The following is a 16,412-nucleotide window of genomic DNA, read 5'->3' as shown; positions in this document are numbered from 1 at the left end:
TATATATATATATATATATATATATATATATATATATATATATATATATACATATATATATATATATATACATATATATATATATATATATACATATATATATATATATATATACATATATATATATATATATACATATATATATATATATACATATATATATATATATACATATATATATATACATATACATATATATATATATATACATATATATATATATATATATATATATATATATATATATATATATATATATATATATATATATATACATATATATATATATATATATATATATATATATATATATATATATATATATATATATATATATATATATACATATATATATATATATATATATATATATATATATATATATATATATATATATATATATATATATATATATATACATATATATATATATACATATATATATATATATACATATATATATATATATATATATATATATATATATATATATATATACATATATATAATAATTTAAGGACGTAATAAATACTTACGGCATCTATGTTTTCGACTCGAACCTCCTTCATGGATTTTATAATATCGTCCATGTATTTCAGAGTATAGTAGCCGCAATCAACGAAATTAGAAGGTTGTTGAAAGCATTAAGAGAAAATAGATGTTAGTGCCAAAAAAGCTTAAAAACACATAAAATCTTAACTTCACACATAATTTCTAGCATATGACTATGATTTACAATTCTAATACGTTCAACACAATAATATATACCAAAAAGTGTTGTGTGTCAAGTTTCGTGCAAAACAAACCAAGTTTGAACTACTTTATGCGCAAAAGTGCCAAAAACGCTTAAAAACCCATAAAATCGCAACTTAACACGTAATTTCTAGCATATGACTATGATTTGAAATTCTAACCACTTCAACACAATAATATATACCAAATAGTATTGTGTGCCAAGTTTCGTGCATAACAAACCAAGTTTGAGCTACTTTATGCGCGAAAGTGTCAAAAAGACTTAAAAACCCACAAAGTCGCAACTTAACTCGTAATTTCTAGCATATGACTATGATTTACAATTCTAATACTTTCAACAAAATAATATATACCAAATAGTGTTGTGTGTAATGTTTCGTGCAAAACAAACCAAGTTTGAGCTACTTTATGCCCAAAAGTGCCAAAAACGCGTAAAAACCCTTAAAATTGCAACTTAACACGTAATTTCTAGGATATGACTTTGATTTACAATTGTAACCACTTCAAAAGAATAATATATACCAAATAGTTTTGTGTGCCAAGTTTCGTGTAAAACAAACCAAGTTTGAGCTACTTTATGCGCAAAATTGCCAAAAACTCTTAAAAATCCTTAAAATCGCAACTTAACACGTTATTTCTAGCATATGACTATGATTTACAATTCTAACCACTTCAACACAGTAATATATACTAAATAGTGTTGTGTGCCAAGTTTCATGCAAAACAAACCAAGTTTGAGCTACTTTATGCACAAAAGTGCCAAAAACGCTTAAAAAACCCTTACAAACGCTTAAAAACCCTTAAAATCGCAACTTAACACGTAATTTCTAGCATATGACTATGATTTACAATTCTAACCACTTCAACACAATAATATATACCAAATAGTGTTGTGTGGCACTTTCGTGTAAAACAAACCAAGTTTGAGCTACTTTATGCGCGAAAGTGCCAAAAACGCTTAAAAACCCATAAAAAATCGCAACTTACCAACTAATTTCTAGCATATGACTATGATTTTCAATTCTAACCACTTCAACACAATAATATATACCAAATAGTGTTGTGTGCCAAGTTTCGTGCAAATCAAACCAAGTTTGAGCTACTTTATGCGCAAAAGTGTCAAAAACACTTAAAAACCTATAAAATCGCAAATTAACACGTAATTTCTAGCATATGACTACGATTTACAATTCTAACCACTTCAACACAATAATATATACCAAATAGTGTTGTGTGCCAAGTTGAATGCAAACAAACCAAGTTTTGAGTTACTTTATGCGCGAAAGTCTAAAATAAGCTTTAAAACCCATAAAATCGAGTAGTGTTGCATTGTGTACCTTTACTGCTGTCCATTTCGGAAATGTGGCTCTGGATATAGATCCCATTTGTCCACGCACTTTCTTCATTGTGCTTAAACGCATGGGAAAAGTCATACTATATATATATATATATATATATATATATATATATATATATATATATATATACATATATATATATATATATATATATACATATATATATATATATACATATATATATATATATACATATATATATATATACATATATATATATATACATATATATATATATACATATATATATATATATATATACATATATATATATATATATATATATATATATATATATATATATACATATATATATATATATATACATATATATATATATATACATATATATATCTATATACATATATATATATATATACATATATATATATATATACATATATATATATATATATATATATATATATATATATATATATATATATACATATATATATATATATATATATATATATATATATTTATATATATATACATATATATATATATACATATATATATATATATACATATACATATATATATATGTATATACATATATATATATATATATATATATATATATATATATATATATATATATAACACTTAATTAAATCAAATTGGTAAAATAATTAATATTACGTACGCATTCAAAAAATGACCAAAGTTATCCAATGCAAACTACAAACGCAAAGTTAAAATCAAAAAATTAGAGATTATATGAACTTCAAAAATCAAATGATAAGTTCAATTTCAAAAATAAAACTTACTCTTCCACATATGGAGCCAGAATGAACGTGTGTTTAGATGCAAGGGAATTAGTCAAAGAAGTCTTAATGTATGCTTTGACGTCATCTGGATCATTTACACTTTTAGTACCCGAAATCGACTCAGGAAAAAACCATCCAAATTTTATTGGAGGTTCGCAAGAATTTATCTCCTCGTAAGCCGCACTAAACTCACGAATAAGAAAATTTTGTCAGTAATTCGGTTATTAAAACAATTAAACAACAATGCCTAACTTGTAAGATAATGAACATCACCTCATGTAGACATGGATAAAAGTTACGTTCAATATCTCTCCTCTCAAAAATTGCCCAATGTCACTAGGACCAATAATTACAAATGGGCTCTCTACAAAGCAGAATTTTTCTTCTACAGATTTAGAATGATTATGTCCTCCTCACTTATGCGAGATGCACAAGTGTGCAGCCATTTGCAATCTTGAGAGAGATCTTTTAGCTCCGCATCAGTCAAAATTTGAGTGATTGGCATCGACTTTGACCCAGTCGACACCTTTGCTAAGAAACCGATCTCTCTCCTAGATCCCTTTGTACTCTTTTACTATTTCAATTTATACAATTAAAATAGTGTAAGCATGTAATTAAAAAAATAAAAATAAATAAGGTACAAATGATGATTACCATGTTAGTGAATCGGACCCAAGCATATGGCCATGTGACAAAACTACCTAGGGCGTCTGATAGTTTCTCAAGGCTCCATTCTGGCATTGGAACGGGGAGTGAGAAATCTTCAAACCCCTTTAGAATAGTTTCCACGGTCACACTGATGTGGCCACTTGTAATATGCATCGAATGCACTGTTTGGCCCTCTTTGGTTTGCTGGGCCACACCATATGCAACCTCAGTTAAGTCGCTGATAATCGGGTTTCTAGAACGTCGTTAATACTAAGAACCAAGTTATACAAACAATATTTATAATCACCCTGATACTAGTAGAACGAGTGTAATGGTAAGTTGGGGGTCGAACCACAAGGACAAGGGATGATAGACTAAAGACTTGGTGTGGGGAGGTTACATGGAAGGTTGGTTGGTGGGTGAACTTAACTAATAACAAGAATAAAAAGCGAAACTCAACAATGAAAGACAAGCGGGGAGTAGACCATGTCCACCCTAGGATGGTCTATTGGAAATAAAGATAAGCTAGGTCAAGGGAGTTCGAACGATAATCAATCAAGACACTCTAGATATCGAGAGGAAGTTGTTGACCCTATAAGCCACACGAACGACCTGTAATCGCCCTATGTCTCTCTAGGAGTGGCAGGACAAGATTCGAATCGAATATCTATCAACAACCATCATCAACCTCAACCCTAATCCTAAACATTAAAGACAAGACCAAACCTAGGGTTTCTCTAACCTAAAACCCCTAAAGAAACTACTCTAACATACTAGAGATAAAAGCAATAAACGAGGAAAGCATTAGAGGAATTGAAGAACATGAAAGCATTAAATCTAAACTAAGAAAGCATTAAAGGAAAGTAATAGAAGAAAGCAATAGAGGAAAGCAATAAAGACATCAAAGCATCAAAGAAATAAACTTACATATATGAAGTGACATGAAAGTAGATAGAAACATAAATGAAGAACAATAAATCTACACTAGGGTAAAAAGTAAAGAAGAGTAATGAAAGAATGATGTTCTAGAGTGAGGCACAAAGGCACTCATACTAGGCATCCCCCCCAAGTATCCTTCCCCTTTTGGTTTTACAGAAATGAGGGGTATTTATAGGCTAAGAAACAAATGTGGTAAAAATCCCTAAAAGCCCTCGAAGTTTGGTTTGCTAAAAAAAGAAGTTGCGCAGTCTAGGGCTTGAATTCGGCCAAATTGTAGGTGCATTCGCCCGAATGGGCACCCAGTCGACTGAATGGGGTGCCATTTGGGGTTTCCAGCAAGTCCAAGCACATTTTCATGGAGTTTTGAAGTCGTTCACTCGAATGTGCTTATGGTTCGCCCGACTAGAGCAAGGATTCGACTGAATGCTTTCCTTCTTGGCCTGTTTTCGTCTTTTGAAGCTTTAGTTGCCTTCCGGACTTTGCGGGGACCTTGAGGAAGACTTGGAATGCTTGGGAAAGCTTTGGTACGCGTGGCTAATCTTCGATCAAATCATCTAATTCTCGTACCTCTAAACACCATGGAGACAAGAACAAGGTAAAATAATGCGTAAAGTGTGTAAAAAGCATTTAAAACGCGAGACTCGACACTACAATGAGGAGATAAATGTGCTCTAAAAACGAGCACATCAGTCGCCATCACTAGCAACACCTAACTAAGGCAGCAAAAGAGAACAAGGAGTCTCCTCCTGAAAATTGTGTCGTTTAGTATAATAAGCATCATAATAAAATATTAAAACACGTTACAATTTAAGTTAATAAGTGCTTATATATATATTTAAAAACTATTTACCTGCACCACTGGCTCCGGAGTTGGCTCCGAATTTTGAGCAACGGAGTTCATGGTCTCCGGTGTAGGATTTTGCCCTTCACGGGTAGTAATGGGCTGGGGTGCTACGGGGGTAATGGGCTCGGGTGTTGGCTTGACCGAAGCGTTAGGATCCCCATGTTGAGTTTGCTGATCCTCGACAATCAGGTTTGCCAAGTCAACAGTGGGTTCTCCCATCTTCTGCAACACGAGTGCCACCTTGGCGAGAACGTCCTTCGTAAATTCTGCTCGGAGGGTTGCTACTTCATCAGGTGGCATCGTTCGGGATTGAGTAGCAACAAACTCTTTGCCGAATGCCTTCTTTAACCCCACGCGGACGCCTTTTTTCCAACTACCCGCCCTCTATGGTCTTTCCCTTAGACCATATGCAATGCGTCAACATTGCTTCTTGGGGTGAACTCCCCCGTAGCTTCTTTTTCCTTCAAGCCCATCTGTTCAAATAAAAAGTGACATATGTAACAATTAGTATAATTAAATCAAAGCCAAAAAATACAAAACAAATCAAGAATATACTTAATAATTTCAAAACTCACCTCAACATCAGCAACCTTCTTCGTTCCTGGATCAGTGATTGTAAATTTACCACTTGCATCTCGGGAATGAAGTCCGCAATACCAATCCCGCACCCAATCTCCAGCAGGAGTATTCACGGATACGGAGGTAGTCGTAGATGAGGGCGTGGTTGGACTTTGATTGGGGTATAAACCCGCATCCACCCACTCTTTTCGGACCTCATCGTACGTTTTTTGGCCCATGCGATGGTAGAACTTCTTTTTGCTTGCTGATTCAGAAGCTTTACCATGCTTTTCCTAACTAATCAATGGAAATTGAATGTCATATATTAGTTTAATGATTGAATCAAAAGAAGTAAATTCAAATCAAAAGCTACAATATAATATTAAATACTTACAACTTCAATGGGAGTTGTTCTTTTGGCAACAAAAGCCTCCCATTCCTTCTTTGATATGTGACCCCATATTTCGTAGGGCATCTTCGAAGGTACTTGCTCTCCACCTTCTTTTCCCGTTTTGACCTTTTTGGTCGTACGAGCACGCTTCTTCGTGATCCAGCCAGTTACTAGCTTGGATTTGATATCTCTAAATCTTTCAGCAACAGCTGAAAGAAACACATTCTTCTTCTCCTCATCGCTCTCGATGTGAAAAAGATTCTACAAAAAAAATTATATTTATTAGTGTCTATTAAATTAATTTTAAAATGAAACTAAATGAATAAAAATAGTAAAGTTGCTTACCACAATATCATTCCATAGAGAGTTCTTCAAACCCTTTGGAACCTCGTTCCATGCGTACAATATGGAAATCTTGCGGATGCATAGGCCCACTTGTTTTCCATATTGCCTACACGATTTTCCACAGGGTTGACCTAATGCATTGTATTCCAAATGCATGGATTCTGTGACTTTGAGGTTTTTCGTAAGACCTCGCCCTTTTCTTTTCTTACTGGTAGTGGGAGCATCCATTGGTGGGGCTTCAATCTCATAATCAATCTTAAGTGGTGGAGCGTTTTCCACCATACGCTCGTATCTCACAATTTGGTCCTCTTCAGTGTCATGACTATATGGCTCATTATCCGAGGTCTCAATCTCAGGGACAATTTCGTCTCTGAAAAAATGCATTGTATATCAGTACCTGAAAGTTTATGAATAGAAATATATTAGAACACAAGCTAAGTAATATTAAGAATATGAATATGATTTACAATTCTAATACGTTCAACACAATAATATATACCAAATAGTGTTGTGTGCAAATTTTGATGCAAAACAAACCAAGTTTGAGCTACTTTATGCGCGAAAGTGCCAAAAAAGCTTTTAAAAACCTTAAAATCCAACTTACCAAGTAATATTAAGAATATGACTATGATTTACAATTCTAATATGTTCAACACAATACTATATACCAAATAGTGTTGTGTGCAAAGTTTCATGCAAAACAAACCAAGTTTAAGCTACTTTATGCGCGAAAGTGCCAAAAAAGCTTTAAAAAAACCTTAAAATCGCAACTTACCAAGTAATATTAAGATTATGACTATGATTTACAATTCTAATACGTTCAACACAATAATATATGCCAAATAGTGTTGTGTGCAAAGTTTCATGCAAAACAAACCAAGTTTGAGCTACTTTATGCGCGAAAGTGCCAAAAAAACTTTAAAAACCTTAAAGTTCATACATTGTGAATCACTTAATTCAAATGTATTCCTTCCGTGTGATCTACACGCATATAACCAACATCTACATCATCTTGATCCACTGATTTTGGATTGATAAAGGGCGGGGAGTCTTCAAAAGCTTCATACTCTTCCTCATCCTCAACATCACCTATACCAAGGATGCTTCTTTTTCCCGGTACAACAATAGACCATTTTTTATCAGACGGGTCTACAATGTAGAATACTTGCTTGGCTTGTGTGGCTAGTATGAATGGCTCCTCACTTTCACGCAAACGAGCTAAGTCTACAAGAGTGAATCCACAAGGGTCGTCATTTTTTATGCATCGTCAATTATTATCTACCCACTTATATTTGAAAAGACCAATAGTGAAAGTAAAGTAGTCAAGCTCCCATTTTTCATGTACCCGCCCGTAATATATCAATTTAGCATCAACCGACGCTTGATCCTTGGCACTCGCGTAAAATGTATATGACACCAAAATAGAAACCTCACTAATATGTAGATAAGATGACTTCTTATCTTGAACCTCAGTCCAAAATGTGAAGTCATTGACATCGTAAAATGTAGATGACGCCAAAATGTAGATGAAGCCATTTGTTGCAATCATCACGAGGACCAAAAGCTAACCACTTAACAATTTCTGATACACTCTTGAGTTCTTTACTTATAACTCGATTATGAAACCAATCAATAAACGTCTTGTTATGCAACTGCATCAATCCCCTATCTCCTTTATAAGGATATTTTGCGCGCAATATATCTAAATGCTTACTCAAAAAAGGATGGACTTCAGGAATATGATACAACACATACAAGTGTGCTTGTAGAAGACTGTCTCGAGGAGGTGTGATCGATTTGGAGCCAATTGTTCCTTTTGCCTCAAGCCTTCCTTCATGTCGAGAGGTGGGAAGTCCAATAGGCTTTGCCATGGCTAAATACTCGGTTATAAAGTTACTAATCTCATCGCTCACAGTGCCTTGAATCATACTCCCCTCGGGTTGTGCTGGATTCCTCACCTTGTTTTGTAAAATACCAATGTGTCTTTCAAAAGGATAACACCACCTTAAAAAAACTAGACCCAAAAGCTTGATCTCACGAACGAGATGGACAATAAAATGAACCATTATGTCAAAGAAAGAAGGTGGAAAATACATCTCAAACTTGAATAAAGTTACAATCACGTCGACTTGAAGAGCATCAAGTCTAAAGGGATCAAGAACTTTACTACAAATTGTGTTGAAGAACGAACATAGCTCGGTAATAGCATATCTCACATGTTTTGGCAGTATTCCAGGGATTGCAATTGGTAAGAACACTTACATCATTACATGGCAACCGTGAGATTTCATGCTTTCCAACTTCAGCTCACCATTTAGGCTCACAAATCTCTTCATGTTGGATGAGTACCCAGACGGAACCTTAATGCCATACAAAGACTCACAAAATGTCTGCTTCTCTGCTTTGGACAATGTGTAGCAAGCTAGAGGCAAATAAACTTTGTCATTACTCATCTTCTTCTTACCGCCCTTTCCCTTGTTACTGCCACCAACTTCATCAGCTCTATTTCTTTTCTTACTCACCTTAACATGTGCCCACAACTCCGAACGAAGACCCTTACATCCTTTGTCTTACCCGGAATGTTCATGAGAGTCCCGAGTATGGCGTCGCATACATTATTCTCTATATGCATAACGTCAAGACAATGGCTAACTTGTACATCTCTCCAATATGGAAGCTTCTAAAAGATTGATTATTTTTTCCATAATCAGTCTTCACCCCCTTGCACTTGCCATGTTTTACTAAATACAGTCTCAACTCCCTTAACCTGTTCATAAACCTCATAACCGGTCAACGGTCGACGAGCTACACGGTCCTCAACCTCCCCGTTGAACATCTTCTTCTTCTTACGATATTGGTGACCTCGTGGGAAGAACTTTCGATGGTACATGAATACGTGTTTGCACTTAGGAATCCATGTGGATTCCATGTCATCGATACATATTGGGAATGCTTTCTTCCCTTTGTTCTTATACCCCGATAAGTTCCCATATGCCGGAAAATCATTAACGGTGCATAAAAGCATTGCACGCAAGGTGAACTCCTCATTAGCATATGCATCAAACACGGAAACGCCTTCATCCCACATCTTTCTCAAATCCTCAACGAGAGGTGCAAGATATACATCTATGTCTTTGCTAGGTTGTTTAGGACCCGAGATAAGAAGCGAAAGCATAATGTACTTACGCTTCATACACAACCAAGGTGGCAAATTATAGATCACTAACAGTACCGGCCACGTACTATGTTGAGAACTAAGATTGCCAAATGGGTTCATTCCATCCGTACACAGTCCGAGCCTTAAATTACGAACCTTATCCCCAAAAGTCTTATGCAACCTATCAATACTCTTCCACTCCGGAGAATCAGATGGATGTGTGACCAAGTGACCTTTCTTCACCCTATCTGCATGCCACCTTAAATTTAACTCATCTTTCTTTATAGGAAACAAGCGCTTGAATCTAGGTATTATTGAAAGATAACACAATAACTTAGTCGGGGGCCCTTTAGCATCCCGAGCCCCTTTACACTTGTAACGCAATAACCCACACCTTGGACACTCTTCTAAGTTCTCATTTTCATTCCGATGTAATACACAATCATTCGGACACGCATGAATCTTCTTGTACTCTAAGCTGAAAGGACACATGAGCTTTTTGGCATAATATGTCGACTTTAAAAGTTCATTTCCATCAGGAAGCATCTCACCTAACACTTCTAATAACATTGTGAAACTAGTGTCACTCCAATTGAACTTTGACTTAATGTTGAAAATTGTCAACACGGCTGTTAGTTTGGTGAACTTTGTACATCCAGGGTACAAAGGCTTTTGAGAAGCCTCTGTCAACAAGTCAAAAACACGATGACGTTTTTCAAACTCATCCTCGACTACCTCCATCATCTCATCAACACGATCTAAATCCCCATCGACATTCTCTTCATCTATCTCATATCCATCAACACGATCTACTACGTCTTCATTGACATCCACATTATTGACATCCTCAACAACACTTTTTTCTTTGTAAACTCCCTCCTCACCATGCCAAACTCAAATATGATATTGAGGCCTAAACCCATGTCGAAGTATGTGCACCCTAAGGATATCAACACTATCTACCTTTGATACATTGCCACACTTGACACATGGGCAATAAAAACCAACTCCTCCCATCCTAACTTGACGTTCAATGGCAATACTACAAAATTCTAATACGCCATCAATAAATTCTGACGATTCAATGCTTCCATACATCCAAGAACGATCTTTTTTCATCCTAAGTGTGATTAATTAATTCGAAACAAAGTTAATAATCAATTTTTAACAAATACTTAATTATTTATACCAAACATAACCCTAAAAATATATACTTATTGATAACAAATATATTTAACCCTAAATATACATACTTCATATTCTAATTCTATATAAGCACTACATTGTATTCTAAAATAAAATCATTTAGAATAATTAACATTGTATACTTCATACTTCATATACTTTATATTCTAATTCTATATAACCAAAATATTAAATAATAAATTAAATCATTTAACTATAAAAACATATGTATTCTAATTCTAACCATTAAAAACATAAGTATAACAACAAACCACATTTTTAACAAAATACACTAATAATTAACAAATTAATAACATAAACTTGAAAAATGTAAAATTCACAAATAATTGATATCTTTGGCACTAAATTACTAAATTACAAGTAAAACAATAAAGATATGAACTTGCAAATTAACAAAATAAATATAAATTATCTTGATTTCGTGGGTTATGTAATCTACAATGAAAAACAAAAACAAAATTAGTATAAAAAAAGTTGCCCTAAATTTTGAGTTTTTTGTGAATAGCTTGCAAAACTTAAAGGTTTAACAAATTAAAAAGAGAAATTATACCTTAATTTCGTGGGTTTTGAAGATGAATAAGACCAAAAGCTTAAAGGTTTTAGAGGGTTTTAACAATAGAGCAAATGATGTCTCAAGGTGAACAGTAGAGTAGTAGATCGCAGTAGAGCAGCTTTGAAGATGAACAATATTGTGGGTTTATGAAAATTCTTCGTGGGTTTTAAAGGGTTTATGAACAAGCTAAGAAGTTAAGATGAACAAGAAAAAGATGAACTATTCGTGGGTTTATGAAGCAGTAGCTGTGGGTTTATGAAAATTCGTGGATTTATGAACGTTAAGGCGGGTTTTTTTAAGAAAAAAACACTATACGCTGCGGGCAAAGAAGAACCGAAGCATTTTAAGGCTTATTAGCTGCGGTTCATTAGGAACCGTAGTATATACTTAGTTGTTGTAACGTTATTTGCTGCAGTTTATTAGAAACCGTAGTATATACTCCATATTTTTTTCCCTAATTATTTTATGTTGCTTCTTTGTAAAACTGCAGCATATATTGTGCAGTAGATGTGGTTTTTTCCACTAGTGTTATGTAGAGTATAGCTTAGGTAAATTAGGGTATCTTGCAGACCATGTAAAACTTTCATTAAATCTGATATATTTACAAATTTACACTCTTATCCTTCATTATACCACAAGCTACCTTAATCTAATGGTTGAGTATCTTCAATAACATGCACATGGATGATATGGTAAAAGATGAGGTAAAGATATACTCATTTATTATTTTAAAATGACTTTAGAAATAACCTATTAGTTTCAACCAAAATTCTGAAATCCTTATTTTTAGGAAATGATATATTTTCTTTAAAACTAATATAAATTCATAACTAAAACTTATTTTTAAATACGAAAATGACTATAATATCATTATAAAAGTTTTTTTTTCATAATCTTTTCTATTTAGATAAATATATTTTCTATAGATTCAAATATAAGTACTTTTATTAAAGAACTTAAAATAAGCTTTTAACAACATAATTTGTGAAGTCATTTGCAAATAATATAAAGTTTTCTAATAATAAACCAAACTAATATATTTATCAAATCAACCAAGCTTAGAAAGAAATTTATGTTATTATAGTAAATCAAATTAAGTTTAATAAAACTAAGTACATTCGAATCTTTTATTTAAATATAATTATAACATTTAACAACACAAGGCTTGGTTTATTTAAACTTAAAAGTTTAAAAAATGTTAAACTCTCATTATGTTTGACACTTAAGGATAAATAACTAGATAGGTTACTAGTACTAATCCATACTCAAAACTATTTAAACTAAGATTAAAAGAGATTTAAAATAGGGTTATTACACTACGAATATATTAGTCTTTGCTTTTTTCTTTTGCTTTTTTTAAGTCAAAAAATTATACTCCCCCCTATTCAGCTTATGTGTCTCATTTTCTTTTATGGTTAAGTCACCTTAATTGTCCCATTTTTATTTTTGATATGGGTTTTTGACTTTTATGCCCTTAATAACTTTATCCTATTTTCAATTATACCCTCCATTACCCATACTAATTTTCCTCCCTTACATTAAAAAATCCATAATACTACTCTCTTTCCTACCCTTAGGGTCTCACTTTTGACTCTTCTTAAAATCCGTAAAAAGTCAAATGGAACTCTTAAGATGAATAGGAGAGAGTAGTAATCTTTAATATATGTATGACATTGTAAATCATGCAAAAATTAAAAGTTACCGCGTACAGGGGCGGAGGGATGTTGATGTGTACCACTTGACCCCGCTTGAATTTAAAACTATTCTAATAAATATTTTGATTTATATATGTACATTAACATATTATTTTTAATCGCAGTGTAAAATTTAAAAATTAAATTTTAGTAGTTTAAAGATTTTTAGTTTAATTGAACTATTAGATTTTTTAATATAATTTGTGATACACAGAATTTTGAATGTTGTAGCTTTTAATTTATACTTTATTGACTTTAAAATTGATTATAGTATTAACTTTTTGACTCCGGTTAATATAAATCTTAGATCCTTCTTCACTGACCACATTATTGAAACAGAATTATTAAATGATATGAATATAAGTAGTTATTAACTAAAAATACATAATATAGTATGCATTTGAACTTTCCATATAAATGCATTTAGATGAAAATTAATTCAATTTAATATTTATTTATTTATATAAATAACATGTATTAAAATAATTTTTGTGATAGTTGCTTAATTAGATTTCGAAAATAATATGTGTAAGATTTTTTTAATTGATATTGTTTATAAGATACTTATTTTTTTCACTTTAATTTTAACAAACAAATATCCAAAATAGTATTTGATTTGAGATAAATAGCAATTAGATAATATTTATACTTGGCATTAAAATATAATTTCATTTTAAAATTAAATTATATATAATATTAAATGTAATATGTTGTTTTGTTAATACCTAAGATTTTTTATCATACGATGTATGAATGACATGTTTTATTTAATCTCTTTTAATCAATATCTTTCAACTAAAGTCATTGTAAAAAAAATTTTCATCCACGTGTTACTTTAATTATAATTATAAATCAATGACAATATAAGATACTAATCTATTTTTTATTTTTACCAATTGCATTTGAAATTAAGTTATCTAATTGCAAATATATATATTTTTAACATGATAAAATAACATTAGTCTTAATTGGACTAATAGTTTAAATAGAAAAATAATCCTTTAATTACCTACTTATTAATATTAAGTTAGTCAAAATCATAATTTTTGTTTATATTTTTTATTTTAAATTATAATTAACTTTTATAAACAAAATATATACCTTAACTTGCTTAATTATTGTATCAAATCATTCATAAATTCAAATAGAGACTAATTAATTTGTATTGGTTTTCATATTTTTTGAGTTGTTAATTAATTCTTATATTAATTCAAATTGCCATTTTGATTGCTAGATTAACCATTTTTGTATTATTTGATAATCAAATAATGTGAATATATGATAATCTTTATGTTAATATATTCTCTCAAACGTTAAATTCAATTAAGTCAAAATACTTGTATAATTAATCTTTTATTCTTATTTCCCATTTAAAACAAAAGATTTAAGTTCAAATTTTTACTATATTTACTTCATCTATCATTTTTAGCCATACTACTACTAAATAAAAATTAATCAATATGTCATTAATCATTTCACAACCTATGATATTTACCAATTGTGATGCTTCTTTAGAAGATGACACATGGAATTGTTCAACATTTTTATAGTATTGTATGATATGATGATAGCAATTGTGATGTTTACATGCACGATTGTCTAACATTTTTATAGTATTTTTTGTATAATGATACCAATTGTGATGTTTCTTTAGAAGACGACACATGGAATTGTCCAACATTTTTTGTAGTATTGCATTGTATGATTAATCAATATGTCATTAATCATTTCACAACTTATGATATTTTTCCAATCGTAATGCTTCTTTAGAAGATGGCACATTGAATTTTTGAACATTTTTATAGTATTATTAGTTTGAATAAATAATGGACGATAGACATGAAATCATTTTAGTTGATCATGAACTGAAAAGTAGTATATATTTAGCAAAATCTAATGAAATAGTCGGCTCCTTTGCAAGTAAAAGTGGTGGAGTTGTTATCAAAGGCATAGCTATAAGCGTTGGGACATGCTGACTTAAAAACTTGGGAGAACTGAGAAGCTTTACAAGTAACGGAGGAGTTGAAACTTCCACTACAACAATATTCAGGAAGATTAAATGCTTGACAAGCGCTGTTACAAGCCACCACCTTGCCTTGTTGGTTCACAAATTGAAGATCATGCGGACAAATAATATTCAAGTCTGAGAAGCATCTTATTGGTTTGCAATTATTGCCAGAACCAGCAGTCGGTATGATTGAAATTGGAAGATTATAACCATCAACAAGGCTAACATAGTAGTAATCCACTGGACTGTCAAGCTTGAAATGGGCAACACTAACTGGTGGTGTCCATCCTTTACCGCCACATTGTAGAAGTCCATCACAGTCTCCAGTCAGACAACTCCCTTTGCCTTTATTGTCGAAGAAACAATCTTGTCGTCCCCAAAACCTTCCAGACCATTTCTTTGGCGCATCCACGGCTATTGTATCTCCTGATCTTATTTGAATGCCTCCGTTCTTCATATGAGGATGTCCTGTGCCTCCTTGGATCCCTGCCCAAACTGTGCCGTTGCATCTATTTTGAAGCCTGAACCTTGATGCACTGTTCAGCCCTTCATAAAGTACAAGTAAAAACAACATTTTAGTTTAAACAACAAATATATATATATATATATATATATATATATATATATATATATATATATATATATATATATATATATATATATATATATATATATATACATATACTTCACAGGAATCATACTTGAGTAAAATATACATTTACCTATTGACAAGAAAATGCAAACTAGAAGAAGGTAGAATTGCCAGGTTGACATGGTTTTGGTTTATGTTCTGGTTTATGTTGAGATTATTGGTGGATTAAAGATGGTTTGCATGGGTGAATATATAATACTCTCCTAGTTGTATGCAGTGTCTTAGTTTAAAGGGACAAAGATGTCATCCTAAAAGTACTGCTATTTCAGAGCAAAAAATGACTTCTATTTCCAAGTTCCAACTTGTTATCAGGGCATTCCCTGCTTTTTTGTAGTGTCATGTATGTTTTGTGGCCTACTCCAAACTAAAAGGACGACCATCCATCCAAAAACATCACGTCCAATCAAATTGCATGACAGCATATTTTAATATAAACTAACCTCTAATGTGTATCTCCATCCTATTAGAAGACGAAAGAAATTCGCAATTCTTAAAATGAACTAGTTTAGTTTCAAAAATCAAGTGCTGGATTC

At 31.8% G+C, this 16,412-nt stretch overlaps 1 protein-coding gene across 1 annotated transcript; it reads right to left on the bottom strand.

Annotated features, from left to right (window-relative positions):
- Positions 1 to 15,005: 15,005 nt before the first annotated feature.
- On the bottom strand, positions 15,006 to 16,410 carry LOC130801289 (pathogenesis-related thaumatin-like protein 3.5). The gene is made up of 2 exons (XM_057665103.1): positions 15,950 to 16,410; positions 15,006 to 15,773 (listed from the first exon to the last, which is right to left on the bottom strand). Exons 1-2 carry the CDS (start codon positions 15,999 to 16,001, stop codon positions 15,103 to 15,105), a joined length of 723 nt encoding a protein of 240 aa, XP_057521086.1. The 5' UTR covers positions 16,002 to 16,410; the 3' UTR covers positions 15,006 to 15,102.
- Between the last annotated feature and the right edge of the window lie 2 nt (positions 16,411 to 16,412).

This window comes from Amaranthus tricolor, chromosome 15 (assembly GCF_026212465.1).
Source record: "Amaranthus tricolor cultivar Red isolate AtriRed21 chromosome 15, ASM2621246v1, whole genome shotgun sequence".
In the NCBI taxonomy this organism is placed as follows: Eukaryota; Viridiplantae; Streptophyta; class Magnoliopsida; order Caryophyllales; family Amaranthaceae; genus Amaranthus; species Amaranthus tricolor.
Note: the sequence above shows the minus strand (reverse complement) of the source record. Positions and strands in the feature narration are given on the sequence as shown.

Coding starts and splice junctions, on each gene's coding strand:
- LOC130801289 (XM_057665103.1), bottom strand. CDS start 16,001: ATGTCAACCTGGCAATTCTACCTTCTTCTAGTTTGCATTTTCTTGTCA. Junction 15,774..15,949: donor TTGCATTTTCTTGTCAATAG/GTAAATGTATAT, acceptor TACTTTATGAAG/GGCTGAACAGTGCATCAAGG.